The sequence below is a fragment of the Palaemon carinicauda genome, chromosome 25 (assembly GCF_036898095.1).
Source record: "Palaemon carinicauda isolate YSFRI2023 chromosome 25, ASM3689809v2, whole genome shotgun sequence".
In the NCBI taxonomy this organism is placed as follows: domain Eukaryota; kingdom Metazoa; phylum Arthropoda; class Malacostraca; order Decapoda; family Palaemonidae; genus Palaemon; species Palaemon carinicauda.
Genome location: NC_090749.1, coordinates 77,220,730 through 77,239,279, shown reverse-complemented (window position 1 = coordinate 77,239,279; position 18,550 = coordinate 77,220,730). Strand labels below are relative to the sequence as shown.

The following is an 18,550-nucleotide window of genomic DNA, read 5'->3' as shown; positions in this document are numbered from 1 at the left end:
TGAGATAGACCGAAGTCCACTCGATTCCTCTATCGGCTCGCTTCATTCCAGACAAAGGGAATGTGCTCGCCGACAGTCGGAGCAGAGCGTCTTAGATAATGAGTACCGAGTGGTCCTTGGATCATTCAGTAGCCAACAAAGTCCTGACTTTGTGGGGTTACCCGACTGTGGATTGGTTCGCTACAGCTCTGAACTTCAAGCTCCTGCTGTATTGCCCCCCAATCCCAGATCCCAAGGCAGTCGGAGCAGAGCGTCTTAGATAATGAGTACCGAGTGGTCCTTGGATCATTCAGTAGCCAACAAAGTCCTGACTTTGTGGGGTTACCCGACTGTGGATTGGTTCGCTACAGCTCTGAACTTCAAGCTCCTGCTGTATTGCCCCCCAATCCCAGATCCCAAGGCACTCTGGCAAGAGGCCTTCCAACAACGATGGGACAGCACCGACGTGTACGCTTTTCCCCCGTTCTGTCTGATGAGGAAGGTGCTCGACAAGACCAGAATATCGGTCAATCTTTTGATGACCCTTTATAGCTGCGCTATGGCATCACGCAGAATGGTTTCCGGACCTTCCGCAACTCCTATCAGAGTTACCGAGAGAGCTCCCTCCATGACACAATCTACTCAGACAACCACTGCCAACATCTTTCACAAAGCCGTAGCTTCGCTTCGACCTCACGACTGGAGACTATACAGCATCTCCTCACTAAGAGAGGATGGTCGCAACAAGTTGCGAACGGGATGTCTGGACTCCTGCGTAGGTTATCCGCAGGGGTCTACCAGGCAAAGTGGCGAGTTTTCTGTGGTTGGAGTCGTGAAGGGTTATCTCTCCACTCGATAACACTATTCCAGCGATAGCGGAGTTCTTCGTATTATTATTATTATTATTATTACTATCCAAGCTACAACCCTAATTGGAAAAGCAAGATGCTATAAGCCCAGGGGCTCCAATAGGGAAAAATAGCCCAGTGAGGAAAGGAAATAAGGAAATAAATAACTGAAGAGAACAAATTAACAATAAATCATTCTTAAAAAAGTAATGTCAAAAGAGATATATCATATATAAACTATTAACAACGTCAACAACAAAAATGTCATATATAAACTATAAAAAGACTCATGTCCGTCTGGTCAACAAAAAAGCATTTGCTCCAACTTTGAACTTCTGAAGTTCTACTGATTCAACAACCCGATTAGGAAGATCATTCCACAACTTGGTAACAGCTGGAATAAAACTTCTAGAGTACTGCGTAGTATTGAGTCTCATGATGGAGAAGGCCTGGCTATTAGAATTAACTGCCTGCCTAGTATTACGAACAGGATAGAATTGTCCAGGGAGATCTGAATGTAAAGGATGGTCAGAGTTATGAAAAATCTTATGCAACATGCATAATGAACTAATTGATCGACGGTGCCAGAGATTAATATCTAGATCAGGAATAAGAAATTTAATAGACCGTAAGTTTCTGTCCAACAAATTAAGATGAGAATCAGCAGCTGAAGACCAGACAGGAGAACAATACTCAAAACAAGGTAGAATAAAAGAATTAAAACACTTCTTCAGAATAGATTGATCACCGAATATCTTAAAAGACTTTCTCAATAAGCCAATTTTTTGTGCAATTGAAGAAGACACAGACCTTATATGTTTCTCAAAAGTAAATTTGCTGTCAAGAATCACGCCTAAAATTTTGAAAGAGTCATACAAATTTAAAGAAACATTATCAATACTGAGATCCGGATGTTGAGGAGCCACCGTCCTTGACCTACTTACAATCATACTTTGAGTTTTGTTAGGATTCAACTTCATACCCCATAATTTGCACCATGCACTAATTTTAGCTAAATCTCTATTAAGGGATTCACCAACCCCAGATCTACATTCAGGGGATGGAATTGATGCAAAGAGAGTAGCATCATCTGCATATGCAACAAGCTGGTTTTCTAGGCCAAACCACATGTCATGTGTATATAGTATGAAAAGTAATGGGCCAAGAACACTACCCTGTGGAACACCGGATATCACATTCCTATACTCACTATGGTGCCCATCAACAACAACTCTTTGAGATCTACTACTTAAAAAATCAATAATAATACTAAGAAACGACCCACCCACTCCCAACTGTTTCAGTTTGAAAACAAGGGCCTCATGATTAACACGGTCAAAGGCAGCACTAAAATCAAGGCCAATCATACGAACTTCCCGACCACAATCAAGGGATTTCTGCACTGCATTGGAGATTGTAAGAAGGGCATCACATGCTCCAAGGCCTTTCCGAAAACCAAATTGCAAACTAGGGAATAGATGATTACCTTCAGCAAACCTATTAAGACGTTTTGCCAGAAGACGTTCAAAAACTTTAGATAATATGGGAGTTATGGAAATTGGGCGGTAATCAGTGGGACTTGAGCTACCACAAACACATTTACATAGAGGAGTAACATTACCAATTCTCCAACAAGTGCTAAAAGCTCCTCTTCTTGCTAACTTGCGTAAAATAACAGATAACTTTGGAGCTAAGAAATCTGCTGTCTTTATAAAAAACAAAGGAAAAATACCATTAGGGTCTACACCTCCATAAGCATCAAGGTCCATCAACAGAGCTTTAATCTCACGAGATCGAAAAGCTAAACTAGTTAGTTTAGCCTCAGGAAAACAGGAATGAGGAAGTTCAAGTTTTTCATTACTCTGTTTACTGTCAAAAACATCAGCCAAAAGGGTTGCCTTTTCCTTTGGACAGTGAGTGACTGAGCCATCTGGTTTAAGTAAAGGAGGAACTGTTGCATCTACACCAAAGAGTGCAGATTTAAGGGTAGACCACCATTTATGTTCCTGAGTTGTACCAGAGAGGGTTTCTTTTATGATTAAATTGTACTCCTTTTCAGTTGAGGCATAGACTCTCTGAGCAAAAGCTCGAAGCTGAGTATAGTTGTTCCAGGTCAAATCTGATCTGTTACCCTTCCAAAGGTGATAGGCCTCCTGCTTCTCCAAATAAGCACGTCTACAATCATCATTGAACCACGGTTTGTCCTTCATTCGGTACCTTAGCACACGAGAAGGGATACGCCTATCAATTATGTTGACTAGATTCTCATTCAAAGGGACAACAGGATCTACACTATTATATAATTGTGACCAATTCAAGCACAAAAGATCATGCAAAATCCCATTCCAGTCTGCTTGGGATTTCATATAAATTTTACAAGAATATGATATATCAGGGACAGGCTGCTCAGTCTTCACTAATAATGAAATCAAGGCATGATCAGAAGTCCCGACTGGAGAACCAACCTTACTAGTTATAACGCCAGGGGAGTCAGTGTATACGAGGTCCAAGCAATTACCAGACCTGTGAGTAGCTTCATTTATGATTTGCTCACAGCCTGATTCCGAGGCAAAGTCAAAAGCTCTTAAGCCATGGCAATCGGTAGGAGAGATAGAACTCAACCACTCCCTATGGTGAGCATTAAAATCACCAACAAAGACAAAAGAAGCCTTTCTATCATCTTCTTGTATCTTAGCCATAATGGTAAGAAGACAATCAAAGATAGAATCATCCATGTCTGGATTCCGGTAGATTGAACACAAATAAAAGTTGTTATGCCTGCCACAAACTTTTATTACCTGAATCTCATGACATCCACATTGATAGCAGGACTTATGAGAAGCAGGGTACTCGGTCCTAATATACACCGCCATTCCCCTGGCCCTAGGAATGGAATCACGTTTCAGCATTATTGGCTTCTTAAAACCAGTTATAAGGAGCGGGAAGAATGCGCCAATGAAAGGCTATCACTCAGCCTTAAGTCTAGCCTTCAGGCTCAAAGGAGAGGACATTTCTTCCTTGCTGGAACTTTCCCTACTCATACGAAGATAAGATCTTACCTGCCCTCAGTCGGAGGTGAGACCTCCTCCATGGAACGTGGTTCGAGTTCTCAGGTCTCGTAAGAGATCTTCCTACGAACCATTACGCAGTCTTCAGATCGCCACCTAACTTGGAAGGCGGTGTTCCTACTAGCTTTTGCCTCGGCCAAGCGAGTCAGCAAACTTCATGGTCTCTCGTATGACATCGCCCATGCAAGGGGATGAGGGGAGGTAATGTTCAGATTCGTCTCTGAGTTTGTGGCTAAGACACAGAATCCGGGAGTGCCGGATCCTCGATTCGACTCTTTCCAGATTTCGAGTCTGCGTTCTGTCACAGATGACCCAGACCATCCCCTACTGTGTCCAGTAAGGAGTCTGAGGTTATATCTCAAAGAATGGCTGTATTCGTCCCCAAGTGCAAGCTTTGTTTGTGAGCACTGGGAGAACGAAGAGGAGGGTCACCAAGAATACCATCTTGGCTTGGATTCGTAGGGTGATCCATCTGTCCCTGAATCCTGACTCTCCTCCATCATGTCGCCTTAGAGCGCATAGCTACGCCCCTGGCCTTCAAGAAGAACTTCTCAATCACGCCGGCGTCAATGACCTTAGATGTCAGGATGCCTGAAAACTTTAAATCATTCATTCATTCTTAATGACGCAGGTTCTACAAGCAGGGGTGTGGAAGCGTCAGACGACCTTCACAGCCCACTGCCTGCAAGACGTGACCCATAGGAGGCTCAATACGTTCTCTATCGGCCCTGTGTTGGCTGCACAACAGCTGGTTTAAACCTCAGGCTCCTTAATGGACAAGTAGCAGAGGGTTGAGGGCATTTTTACCCGGTCTTAGTCTGCATGAAAGAAAAGGTATGCCTGGCCCATATTCTTTTATTCATCCTCCCCTCTCTTGGGGAAAGCAGCATGCTGGGTTCTCTGAACAGCTGACCTCAAACCACTGCAGGTAAACCATGTTTCCTTGTGTTCCTAGTATTGAGTTAATACTGTCACGTCCCCATACCCTGACGAGGTGGTATTGGGAAAGTGCTAGCCTAAAGTTTTCCATCTAAGAACTTCAGGTCAACTTCCTAGGACGAGTCACACATAATCCTTCACACACAGCTTATGTAGGCCGCAGCCCTTGCATAGCAAGGTGCGAGCGAGGTGCAGGGACTCTTTATTGTTGAGTGCTGACAAACTCAGATAATGAGTCCCCGGGCAAAGCCAAAAGCCAGTATGGCTTGGACTTTTCCACTCTTCCTAAGGGTTGAGTCACCCATATTAAATAGCGTGGTTTGTATTTCAGTTACGGAACAAATGACAAATTCGGAGATAAGTTGTATTTTTCCTAACTATACAAACCTTAGCTATTTAATCAAACTTGCCCGCCAGCCCTATCCCCGGTGAAGTCCTACCTCTAAGCAAAGTGAGCTCACCACACAGGTGTGTGAGGTGGGGGTGGGGTGGTAGCAAGCTACCCCTCCCTACCCCCCCCCGCTAACTAGCGATGGGGGTAGTAAACCCTCGTTAAAATTCTAATGGCTCGTCATTTCAGCTACGCCGAAAGTAATACCCATATTAAATAGCTAAGGTTTGTATAGTTAGGAAAAATACAAATTATCTCCGAATTTGTCATTTTTCTTCTTATTTCTCAGAGAGAAATCATTAGTAATCGCTTTTTGATTTTGTAGGGACTACATTCTACGAATATAAAAGAAAGTCAGGCAGTATTTGAACCTCCTCACTGGCAAGAAGTCTTGGAAAATATCCGTGTAATGAGATCTGCCCGTGATTCTCCCGTCGACACTTTGGGCTCGGAATGCTGTTCCGACAAGGACAGCGCCCCTGAGGTTTGTCATTTTGGGAAATCTTTAAATAGCCAATTGCTAATTTCCTTTGTATTGAAAAATCTGATTGTTCCGTCACTCTGTACAAACCCTCGCTATTTATAAGAAATATTACTCTCGGCGTAGCCTAAAGACGAGCCATAAGATTTTAGCGAGGGATAATTACCGTAACCGCTAGTTAGCGGGAGGGGGAGCGGGGATAGCCGGTTACCCTGCTCATTCACACACCTGGACTGAGCACTCACTTTGCTTTTGGCTCGGTAGTGTGTAGACGTTGCCACTCTCTCCCACCTTAGAATTGACTTGTCTTTTGGTTTATCACCAATTAATTCTGTTTTTCTTTCTCTTTACAGAGTGTGTGTGGCCTGACCAGCCTCATACACACCTGTCTTGGACCTGAGAGCCTCTCTTGGGGTACCTTCATGTCCGCCGTTGAGACAGATCTTCACCAGTTGTGTTCATCTTGCCAAGGCCAACAGTGTGACCAGGACAGCACTTGTACTGAGTGTCGGGAGTGGTCTGCTTCCCAGTGTGAGAGGTTTGGGCACAGGAAAAAGAAGAATTTTAAGCGAGATTCTTCTCCTTCCGGATCTTTCTCGAAGTCAAAGAAATCTTGGACTTCTTCTTTTACTCCCCCTGATCTCTTTTGTAAGCTGCTCCTCAACTGGTCCTCTCTAGGAAACGGTTGAGTAGCAGCGCAGCCCTGTTAATCTCGAGGGACAATACTGTTTCCCCTAACGAAATGGTTCCACCCCCCTGGGGAGTGCCTGCTCCATTTCTGATTTGTTGCAGATGTGGCTGTTGCTGGGTGTAGATGGTCCCCATTGAAGGAAGTTCTATTCAATCTTCTTCAGTTGGGTGCTGAGAAATAATGTACTCTGACTTCTTCAGAGGTGAATCATTCCCCTTTGTGTGCAACACTGGACCTCCTTGGTATTGTTGCACATCAGTCGGACTTCTGGTCCCCTGTGGCTGACGCTGAAGATTGCGCTTCTCCCACAGGGGCTGGGGGAAAGCAGAGTCTGAGGCAATATCCTCCTTCGGAAGGACATCTCTCTTGTCCACGAGAGAGATTTGTTGACCAGCTTGTGACTTCCGAGTGGTCTCCCTCTTTGGAAGATCTCGCTAGACGTTCCCCTTCGGATGTTTGTCAGGTGGAGGGGTTTTTAATTCCTCGTCACCCGTCGTGATCCTGAGCCTTCGGGCTCGTGTTAAGTTGAACCTCCGGCCTCTCATGACCCTGAGCCTTCGGGCTCTCGTCGCGTTGACCTTAGGGCTTTCGTGACTTTGGGCCCTTTTCATGTTGAGCCTTGGGGCTCTCGTGATCTTGAGCCTTTGGGCTCTCGTGATCCTGAGCCTTCGGGCTCTTGTCCCGCCGAGCCTTCGGGTTCTCGCTACGATGATCCCCAGGGATTTCATAGCTGGATGACTACTCTCTATGCAACAGTGTCGTATGACGGAGCAGCGCCGCAGGACTTGTTATGTCACACTACAACTTTACCAACTAGTCGCTATGCGTCAGCTGGGCTGGTCTCGCCAACTCTATGCCACTTGTCTACAGACGAGCCACTGTCACCTTTCCAAGGGACGAAGGTTCATCTCTTTTTACAGAGACCCTCACTCTAGGCGAGACGATCACCAGTCTCGGCAGATGCATGAGCGGCATTCTTCACCTCTCCGGTGCTCTCCAGTTAAGCACCAGCAACACTCTCCTAAAGGTTGCAGGACTCCCTCTCGGCACTCAGCTGCCACAAAACAGCACTCGCCAGTTCGCCGCCTTTTGCCTTTTCATTAATTGCCCTTGCATTATTCCCCGAGACTGACTGCCTCAATCTCCCTACAAGCTCGCAAGCGCCTATCTCTTTGAGATCGTCACCCATAAGGAGACCAAGTCGCCTCATGTGACAATTCCCTTCGAGAGTTCCATCGGGTTCAGGGCGATCGACATAGGGAAGCATCATATTAGAGCATCTCTTTGAGGGACCAATACCCGACCAAACCCCCGGCGGTTATACTGGTGCCTCATTTGCCTGCAGGTAAGGTGACTAATCAACCTTCCTCTCAGGTTTCCAGACCTAGGGTTCGTGGTTATCCAAGGGATCCTCCTCCCAGCTCCTCAGGTGGTAGAGACCCCCCCTGGTTGAGCGTGCTATTCAATGTAGTGCGTGAGGCAGTTATCTGGGCCCTACCCCATTCGCAGTCCTTGGGTGGCATACCTAGGATTTCCCTGATGGCTTCTCTTCTTCCTGGTGCCTCTCCTCTATCAGACCCTAGGAGGAGTTACAAAGGTTCCTCCATTGCGGAACCTTTTCCTAAGGAGAGATCTCTCTACCCCAAAAAGAGGTATTTGGAGGAAAGAGCCACAAGGATTTCTGGAAGCCCCTTGCAGGTACGTGTTCCGTTGGTAAAACTAAAGGGGAAATGGACCGGGATTAGGCCGTCCCCCCCAAGGGTGGACAGGGTGATCTCCATGACGCACTCTTTCCACTTCTCTCCGAATGGGGATGGTTCCATCAGAGTCTCGTCCGCCATTGGTGCCTGATGTAATTCCTCCCTCAGGAGAGGGCCAACGTTCTCTCGGGCAAGAGATAGCTGCAAGGCCTTCATTTTAGAGGAATTTCTGTCCCAGTGCAGGGAGCTGAAAGACTTATTCACATTCCCTAATTCCTTGACAAGAGCTTAAGTTCTTCAGCAAGAGAGGCCTAGGGAAGTCTCTTAGAACGTCATCAAGAGACCTTCCTTGATGACCCCGGGCACCTATGAATGAGAACTCGGAGGTGGATGAGCAATTCGGTTTCAAGGATGACCTTTTGCCTAAAGCTGCTAGCCCTAAGCTCACGAAGGCAGAGCAGCAGAAGGAGTCTGAGCATTCCTTCTGGCAGTTCTTGTCCTGCATTAGATCTATCAATGGGCTGTCAAATCCATGAACTTCCCCGCAGGGTGGAAAAGACACGGTCCTTGACCAAGTCTATGGAACTCGAGACCCCCGAGGGCCAGTGTAGCTTTGCCGTGGTCAAAGGGTTGAAGAGTGCCAGAAGGAAGGCAGTGTTGCAGGGTACAGGCTCCTCCACCCCCCTTCGCGCAGGATCTTTCTTTAAGCTCCTCTTGTTGCCGTTTGTGTAGTAGAGGAAATATTATGAGGTAATAATCGAGCCTCTTCCAGCTCTACCTCTTGACCACTCCATAGAGGCTCTCACAAGGGGTGCTCCCTTTGAGAGATTGTCACGACCTTCAGTCTCGTACTTGGCCTCAAAGATCATTGACCAGGATAAGGTCGCGAAGTATGTCATGCAGGCTACTTCGTGCCTTGATCTCTGGATGTGATTGGTGGGTCACTTTATCAGGTCTGAGGACTGGTCTCATGAGGCCACCACGAAGTCGATGGAGACCCTCCTCTTGTCTGGCACCAGGACGATTGAGTTCCTCTCCCACCAGGTTGTTAGTCTGTGGGCGAATACCATCTTGAAAAGATGGAACTCTATCATCGAGAGGTTTCATCAACAGATCAACTAGTCCGAGGATTCTAGGCTGAAAAACTCCTCTTTTGAGAAGAGTTCGTTTTTTGACCTGGAAAACGTCGAGTGGGTAGCGTAGAGGTGGAGGAAGTCCAACTAGGAATCCCTCCTTCATAGAGCCCTATCAACTTCTGCCACAAAAGAAGCAACCTCCATCTAAACCACTGACGAATAGGGCTACGGGCCCAAAACAACAAGGCAAAAGTGTGTCTAACAAAGTCCTTTCGAAGCAACTGGAAAGGTTCAAATTTTTTTTTTGTGGAGGGAAGGGAAACGGGATCCGGCAGAGGACGATCCTGCTTGGACGGGCAATCCTCCCACCTTTCCACCCGTGGGCGGATGCCAGCAAAGCCCATGGCTAAGGTGGCTGAAGCTTTGGGCCGAACACTGGACGGTCGAGGGGATTCATTCAGCGTATTGCGTCCTTTTCATTCAATCTCCCCATCCACTGACTCGGGATCAAGTCCCAACAAACTCCTATGCGAAGGGATCTGCCTAAGTCCAGACCATGTTGGAGAAGGGTGCTCTCCAAGAGGTCCTCGACAGGTCTCCAAGCTTCTTCAGTCAACTCTTTCTTGTGAAAAAGACGTCTGCAGGCTGGAGACCAGTCATCGATCTCTTGGCCTTGAACAGGTTTGTCAGTCAAACCCTGTTCAAGATGGAGACGGTATACACGGTCAGATAAGTAATAAGACTTCAGGACTTCATGTGTACACTGGATCTCAAGGATGCATACTTCCAGATCCCAGTCCATCCATCTTCAAGGAAATATCTAAGAATCATGTTCGACCAGAAATAATACCAGTTCAAGGTTCTGTGTTTCTGTCTTTCCGTGGCACCTCAGATCTTTACGAGAGTGTTCACCCTATTGTCATCTTGGGGTCACAGAATCAGCATACGTCTCCCAAGATTTCTGGAAGACTGGCTTACTCTAGCAGACTCGGTGGCGACTCTTCTTCAACACCGAGACAAACTTCTGAGAATCATGGTAAACCTTGAGAAGTCACAACTGCTCCCCTCTCAAAGACTGGTATATCTGGGCATGAGAATAGACACTAAACTGCACAAAGCATTTCCATTGATGAAAGAATTTAAAGTCTGAGGAAGGTAGCAGGGTATCTTCCTCAGGGGAGAAAAACTTTCATCCCAGAGCTGGCTGTGTCTCTTAGGCCACCTATCATCCCTAGCCCGTCTAGTACCCAATGGTCGCCTCAGGGTAAGATCTTGCTTGTGGCACCTCAGTGGAATCAGGCTTCCAATTCCCTGGACACCCTAGTTCATCTAGGGTCAAAGGTATGAATGGACCTCATGTGGTGGGTGGCAGATGAGAACCTCTGCAAAGGGGCCGACCTTTTCTTCCTTCCCTCAGAACTGATGCTCTTTACGGATGCATCAAAAGAAGGGTAAGGGCTCCACATGCTGTACTACGTCATGTCTGGCTTTCCGAATCAGAAGGGTACCTGCATAAAAATCTCTTAGAGATGAGGGCAGCCTTTCTTTCTCTCCAACAGTTCCACCACTTCCTTGCGGGGCACTCAGTGTTTGTGATGAGCAACAACACAACAGTAGTAGTCTACTTAAACAACCAAGGCGATACATTTTCGTAGCCCCTGTGCCATCTTGCAGTAGAGATACTTAGATTGGCAGAAGACAACTTGGTGTCCGTATCTCCTCGCATCATTCCAGGCAAGAGGAATGGGGTGCCTGACAATCTGAGCAGAGCCACTCAAATGGTGGACTCCGAGTAGTCTTTGAATCATCTAGTAGCCAACAAAGTCCTGACTTGTGGGGTTCACCGACTTTGAACCTATTCACGACAACCCTGAACTTCAGGATCCCGCTTTACTACTCCCAAGTTCTGGACCCCCAGGCTCTTTGGCAGGATGCATTCCAACAACGGTAGGACAACATTGATGTTTACTCATTTCCCCTGACTCTGATAGCTCCACTATGGCATCATGCAGAGTGGTTCCCGGACCTTCTGCAGCTCCTAACGGAGCTTCCGAGGGAACTGCATCCGTGTCAAAATCTACTCAAATAGTCACATGCCAACATCTTCCACAAAGCTGTAACTTTGCTTTGATTTCATGCAGGGAGACTGTCCAGCATCTCCTCACTCAGAGAGGCTTTTCGCAACGAGTTGTGGAAAGGATGTTTGGACACCTCAGATGCTCTTCAGCGTCAGTCTACCAGGCTAAGTGATCTGTTTTCTGTGGTTGCTGTCGTAGAAATGGTATCACTCCCCTCGATGCCTCTATTCCAACAATAGCAGAGTTTCTTGTACTGTATACCTTTGGGAAGAAATGCTTCTCTCGGTTTCGGCAGTCATAGGCTACTGCTCAGCATTGAGTCTCGTGTTTAAACTGAAGGGAGTTGATATTTCCTCTTTGTTGGAACTTTTTCTTCTCATACGAAGTTCCCAGTCAGAAGTTAGACCTCCTCCTTAGAACGGGGTTTGATTCCTTTAGTCTCTGAAGGAACCTTCCTACGAATCATTACGCCAGGCAACAGATTGCCACCTTACATTGAAGACAGTGCTCCCACTCGCTTTGGCTTCGGCCAGGAGAGTCAGTGAATTTTATGGTAGAAGATACTCTTTAGCTATGGGAAGCAGCTCTTCAAGGAGAAGGACACTCCAAAATTAAACCATTGTTCTCTAGTCTTGGGTAGTGCCATAGCCTCTGTACCTTGGTCTTCCACTGTCTTGGGTTAGAGTTTTCATGCTTGAGGGTACACTCGGGCACACTATCCTTTCTTGTTTCTATTCCTCGTGTTATTTTCAAGTTTTTATGATTTATTTATGAAATATTTATTTTAATGTTGTTTTGTTCCGTAACTGACATACAAACCACGCTATTTAATAGGGGTTATTACTTTCGGCGTAGCTGGAATAACGAGCCATTAGAATTTTAACGAGGGTTTACTACCCTACCGCTAGTTAGTGGGGGGTAGGGATGGTAGCTTGCTTCCCCCCCCCCATACACCTGTGCTTGAGCTCACTTTGCTCTCGGCTCGGGTGGTAGTCGGACGTGTCCGCTTTCACCCTCGCCTTTCTGACAGCCATTAATGCTTTTTGCTTTTTCTTTTACAGGTGTGTTTGAAGTTGGCCTCTGCTATCATGCGAAAGTGTCCTGGATTACCCGACCGCCCTTATGGTACGTTTATGTTGGCGGTCAATACGGACCCTCACACCCTTTGTCCTTATTGTAGGGGCCAACGGTGTGATAGAACTAATAAGTGTGGTGAGTGTAGGGAGTGGTCTACCTCCCAGTGGGAGAAGTTTTCTCGGCGATGGAAGAAGAAGTCCAAGCGGGATATTTCTCCTTCGAAGGTCTCTTTGAAAGGAGAAAATCCCAAGGACTCTTCTTCCGTTGCCCAAACCTCCTCCAAAGTTCCCGCTCGATCGGTTTCTTCCGAGAAACTGTCGAGTGGTAGCATAGGCCATAGTTCTGTTGCCCGAACTCGGGGTTCGGGCGAGGGAGTTGCCTCCCATAGCGAGGCAGCTCCTCCTCCTCCTCCCCTGGGGGAGGATTTGAATATTAATTTGTGTACTAATGATTTGTTTCAGCTTTGGTCTTCCTTGGGGCTTGAGGGTTCGCCCTCCAAGGAAGCCTTGTTTGACATGATCCGGTTGGGGGCTGCTGTCAAACAATCGCCGACTTTGGCAGAGGTTGATCCTCTGTCTATCGTCGATGTTGTGGTGGCAGAGGCTTCCGATGCGGTATCTCCGACCTCTGCACCTGATCAACCTGCTGTAGTTGAAGGCTTAGTTTCTCCCTCTGCTCATCCTTCGAGGGAGGAACAAAGTCCAACAGTCTCTCCTGCCGGTGATTCTCCCCCTCGGGGAAGTTCACTCACAGAGACTCCTCTTTGGAGGACTGCTGACGGTCAGCTCGCTGACCCCACGGCCCCCAGAGGACGCATACGGTGTAAAGCTCGCCTTCCTCTTTGCCGGAGAGGCCTTCCTTCACCTCACAAGGGTGTGAGGAGGCGCCTCTTCGGTTCATCGTCTCCGCCGCAGTCCGCCGCAGAGGAGCCTCGCCATCGTTCTCCAACTCTCCCAGCTACAACCCTGGACCTCTCTGCGGATCGTTCGCGATCCCCTTCGATGGAAGGTCGTCCTTACAAAGGACACGTCGACCTTCCACCCGTCAGGCCTGCTGACCTGCCGTCGCCGTTCCTGGCTGCTGATGTGCTGTGGGCGCCGACACATCCTGTTGTGAGACAGGCAACTGTCCCTTCGGGGCAACAAGGGCGTATGCGCAAGTTGGCACATACGTCCCTTATGCGCCAGCGGTCACTGTCCCTTCGGGGCAACAAGGGCGTATGCGCAAGTTGGCACATACGTCCCTTATGCGCCAGCGGTCACCTGCGCGCCAGTGCTCACCTGCGCGCCAGCGGTCACCTGCGCGCCAGCGCTCTCCTGCACGCAAGTGCTCATCTGCTGCCGACGATGCACCTGCTAAAGCGCGCCAGTGCTCACCTGTGTGCCTTCAACCTTCTGCGCGCCATGCCTGGCATTGTTCTCCTGCGCGCCAGCGCTCACCAATGCGCCAGTGTTCTCCTGCGCGCCGACGATCTCATGCGCGCCCACGTTCTTCTGATCTGGGCGCAGTAGGGAAGTTGAATACTTCCCCTGCTCGTCAGCGCTGGCCAACGCGCCAGCGCTCTCCAACACGCCAGCGCTCTCCAACGCGTCAGCGCTCGCCAACGCGCCAGCGCTCGCCAATGCGCCGTCAATCTCCACCTGCGCGCCATCCCTCGCCAGCACGCCTTCGCGGGCAGTCTCCCACTTGCGCCCACGATGACGCGCATGCGCGCCCACGACGACGCGCATGCACGCCCTGCGCGCCCACGACGACGCTTACGCGCGCCCTGCGCGCCCATGCCCATCTCCCCAGCCAGATGTGCGTACTCATGTGTGTACTCATGCGCGCCCACGCACAAGAGATGTCTCTCCTGCGCGCGCGCGCCCAACGGTATCATCGCCCGCACGGGCTCTTCTGCCTGACCCTGCGCGCCCGCGTGAACATTCACCCTCACGTGCGCGAGGGCGCAACCTTCCTTCTGCGCACCCTCTGCTGTCTTCGGCTCGCGCTCCTATGAGCTATCGCTCGCCTGCGCTCCTACACGCTATCGCTCGGCCGCGCTCCTACGCGCTATCGCTCGGCCGCGCTCCTACGCGCTATCGCTCGGCAGCGCTCCTACGCTCTATCGCTCGGCCGCGCTCCTACGCGCTATCGCTCGGCAGCGCTCCTACGCGCTATCGCTCGGCCACGCTCCTACGCGCTATCGCTCGCCCGCGCTCCTACGTGCTATCGCTCGCCCGTGCACCCACACGCCCGCGCACACCCTCGCCATCACCCTGGCACGCGCGCCAGCAGTCTCCCGCGCACGACCCAGGGTATTCCCCAGCGCGATCGCCAATACCCCCGCACGCGCGACTCTGCAGGACAACGCGCGGCAAGGTCATCATCGTCGCATTCCGCCCCTCCCCCCCGCAATCGCAGAATAGCTCGCTCGCCGGCAGGGGGGAAGGTTCCAGAAAGATCCAGGGACATTTCTTCTCCATCATCCTCTTCTTTTCAGGGGAACCCCCCTTAGGTAACTCCTCCCAGGGATCGGTCGATCCCTTTCCCTCCAGAGGAGTATCTGACAGCGCAGCCGTCAGCCAGCAGCCTTGGTTTGGGTCAATGGTCAGAGCGGTCATGCAGGCATTTAAGCCTGTTCTCTCTGACCTGGGCCACAAATCCTTGGCAGCTTCTACTCCCCTGAAGAGGAAAAGAGGAGTTTCAAACGTGGTAACTTCTCCGAGGGCAAAGCGGAATCCTCGTAAGTCCTTGAGGCAGGCCTCCTCACCCCCCAAGACTTTTTCTCTCTCCCCTTCGGACGAAGACTTCCCGTCCTCAGGGGAGTCACGTGAGGTGAGGCGTTCCCCCATCGTACCAACGAGGGAAACCCCACCTCGCGCTGGAAAGTCTTCTCGGGTAGGGATGGAGAAGAGCCTACCACCGTCGTTGTTGGAGTCTTGCATCCCTCCTAGGAGGGAGTCGAAGGACTCTAAGACTGTACCAAAGTCTTCATCAATGCTTAGACCAAAGCCAGCCAGTCACTCGGAGAACGTCCGTGAGTCCCCCTAAGAAGAGCCTTTGGGGACAAGAGACTTCGCTGCTAGTCCTTCAGGAGGAGAGCTGCAGGAGTCAGAACACACATTCTGGCAGGTTCTGACCCTTATGAGGAATCTCAATGGGTTTGCTGACCCAGAGATTCCTCCTCGTGAGGGCAAAGACACGGTCTTGGACCGAGTCTTTGGGACTCAAAAACCCTCGAAGACCAGTCTGCTTTGCCCTGGTCTCAAGGGATCAAGAGTGCCAGAGACCAGATCGAAGTCCAGCTCTCCGAGCTTGCCTCCTCCAGCCGATCCAGCACCGGCAACAAGCTCCTCCCACCTCCTCGTGTCTAGCAGAGGAGGTACTTCGACATTGTAGAGGAGACTTGTTTGGCTCTCCCCCTTCACCATTCATTGGAAAAGCTTACCAGGGGAGTCCCTCTTGAGAGACTCTCCAACCGGCAGGTCTCGTTCTCGGCAACGGAGATCCTTAGCCAGGAGAAGGTGGTGAAGTGTGCCATGCAGGCCACTTCGTGGCTGGATATCTGGCTAGGGACCTTAGGTATCCTGATACGTTCGGAGGATTTATCCAAAGAAAGTACCAGGAAGGCTGTGGAAGCCTTTTTACTCTCGGGCACTCGCACGATCGAGTTTCTAGCCCACCAAGTCTCGAACATGTGGGCTAACACCATCTTGAAACGTCGAGATGCGGTGTCTGAGAGGTTCCATCAAAAGGTCCCTAATACCGAGATCAGCAGGCTCAGGCATTCTTCCGTTATTGGAAAGAACTTGTTTGAGCCTAGGGACGTGGAGCAGGCCGCTGAGAGGTGGAGGAAGTCCAACCAAGACTCCCTCCTACATAGGGCTTTGACATCCAAGCCCTATAAACCTCTAGCACCCCAGCAGCCACGTCCTACCAAGACCACGAAACCGACAACGGCAGCGAAGATAGTGGTGTCTAAGCCCTTTCCTGTCAAGGACAGGAAAGGCAAGAAGTCCTCCAGGGGAGGGAAGAATCCTAGAGGCAGCAGCCGAGGCCGCAAACGCTAGGATTGGCAGTCCCCCTGCATGTCCACCAGTGGGAGGATGCCTACAAAGTTGCACAGACAGGTGGCAGCAACTCGGGGCCGATTCTTGGATGATTTCCGTAATCAGTCAGGGATATCGCGTCCTGTTCACAACATCTCTACCTCCCCTGACGACGAATCCAGTGTCGTTGAACTCTCTTGCCATGAGATCAGCAAGGGGGCAGGCCCTTTGGGCAGAAGTCCAGACCATGTTGAAGAAGGGCGCTCTCCAAGAGGTCCTCGGCGGGTCTCCAGGCTTCTTCAGTCGACTCTTTCTTTTAAAGAAGGCGTCTGGAGGCTGAAGACCAGTCATCGACCTCTCGGCTCTGAACAAGTTTGTCAAGCAAACTCCGTTCAGCATGGAGACCCCAGACACGGTCAGACTTGCAGTGAGACCGCAAGACTTCATGTGTACACTGGATCTGAAGGACGCGTACTTCCAGATCCCAGTCCATCCGTCTTCAAGGAAGTACTTAAGATTCAGCCTAGACAACAAGGTATACCAGTTCAAGGTGCTGTGTTTCGGTCTCTCCACAGCACCACAGGTTTTCACCAGAGTGTTCACCCTAATATCGTCGTGGGCACACAGGATCGGCATCCGTCTCCTCCGTTATCTGGACGACTGGCTGATCCTAGCAGACTCGGAGTCATCCCTTCTTCAACACCGAGACAAACTTCTGGGACTTTGCCAGGATCTGGGGATCTTGGTAAATCTCGAGAAGTCCTCTCTGCTTCCCACTCAAAGACTGGTATATCTAGGCATGATTATAGACACCAATCACCACAAAGCCTTCCCATCAGACGACAGGATAGCAAGGCTGAGGAGGGTCGCAATCCCTTTCCTCAGACGAGAAGAGCTTACAGCCCAATCGTGGTTACGTCTCCTCGGTCACCTCTCATCTTTGGCTCGTCTAGTTCCTAACGGTCGCCTCAGGATGAGGTCCCTCCAGTGGCGACTCAAGTCCCGGTGGAATCAAGGTTACGATTCCCCGGACGTCCTGATCCCTATGGGACCTGCGGAACGGACGGACCCCCAGTGGTGGGTGGCAGACGAGAACCTATGAAGAGGAGTGGATCTTCTTGTCCTCCCCCCAGATTTGATGCTGTTTTTGGACGCCTCAAAGAAAGGGTGGGGGGCTCACGTTCTACACCACAGGACCTCAGGCCTGTGGTCAGAATCAGAAAAGTACCTCCATATAAATCTTCTAGAGATGAAGGCCGTTTTCTTGGCCCTTCAAAAGTTCCAACACAACCTGGCGGGTCACTCAGTGGTGGTGATGAACGACAACACCACAGTAGTGGCTTACATCAACAAGCAAGGAGGTACCTTTTCAAAGCAGCTATCCCATCTTGCAGTAGAGATACTGAGATGGACCGAAGTCCACTCGATTGCACTATCGGCACGTTTCATTCCAGGCAAGAGGAATGTGCTCGCCGACAATCTGAGCAGAGCGTCTCAGATAGTGAGTACCGAGTGGTCTTTGGATCATCTAGTTGCCAACAAAGTCCTGACTTTGTGGGGTTCCCCGACTGTGGATCTGTTCGCGACAGCGCTGAACTTCAAGCTTCCACTGTACTTCTCCCCAGTCCCGGATCCCAAGGCGCTCTGGCACGATGCCTTCCAACAATGGTGGGACAACATCGACATGTACGCCTTTCCCCCGTTCTGTCTGATGAGGAGGGTGCTTAACAAGACCAGAATATCGGTCAATCTTTCAATGACCCTAATAGCTCCGCTATGGCATCACGCGGAATGGTTTCCGGACCTTCTGCACCTCCTAACGGAACTTCCGAGAGAACTCCCTCCACGACACGATTTACTCAGACAACCACATGCCAACATCGTCCACAAAGCCATAGCTTCGCTACGACTTCACACCTGGAGACTATCCAGCATCTCCTCGCAGAGAGAGGATTTTCGCAACAAGTTACGATCAGGATGTCTGGACATCTGTGAAAATCATCCGCATCTGTCTACCAGGTAAAGTGGAAAGTCTTCTGTGGTTGGTGTCGTGGAAGGGGTATCTCTCCACTCGATGCCACTATTCCAACAATAGCGGAGTTCCTCGTGTAATTGCGGGAAGAAATGCGCCTTTCAGTCTCGGCGGTGAAAGGCTATCGCTCAGCCTTAAGTCTAGCCTTCATGCTTAAAG

General features: G+C 49.8%; 1 protein-coding gene across 3 annotated transcripts in view; it reads left to right on the top strand.

The window, feature by feature from the left end:
• Window positions 1-18,550, top strand: part of Nthl1 (Nth-like DNA glycosylase 1) — a 319,308-nt gene that overhangs the window by 139,687 nt on the left and 161,071 nt on the right. For 2 of the 3 annotated variants that reach the window (XM_068348797.1, XM_068348798.1), the window contains exon 2: window positions 5,551-5,709. The exons of the other annotated variant lie outside the window; for it this stretch is intronic. In XM_068348797.1, coding sequence (XP_068204898.1) covers window positions 5,551-5,709 — 159 coding nt within the window. The remainder of the gene's footprint in view (window positions 1-5,550; window positions 5,710-18,550) is intronic. 3 annotated transcript variants of the gene reach the window in all.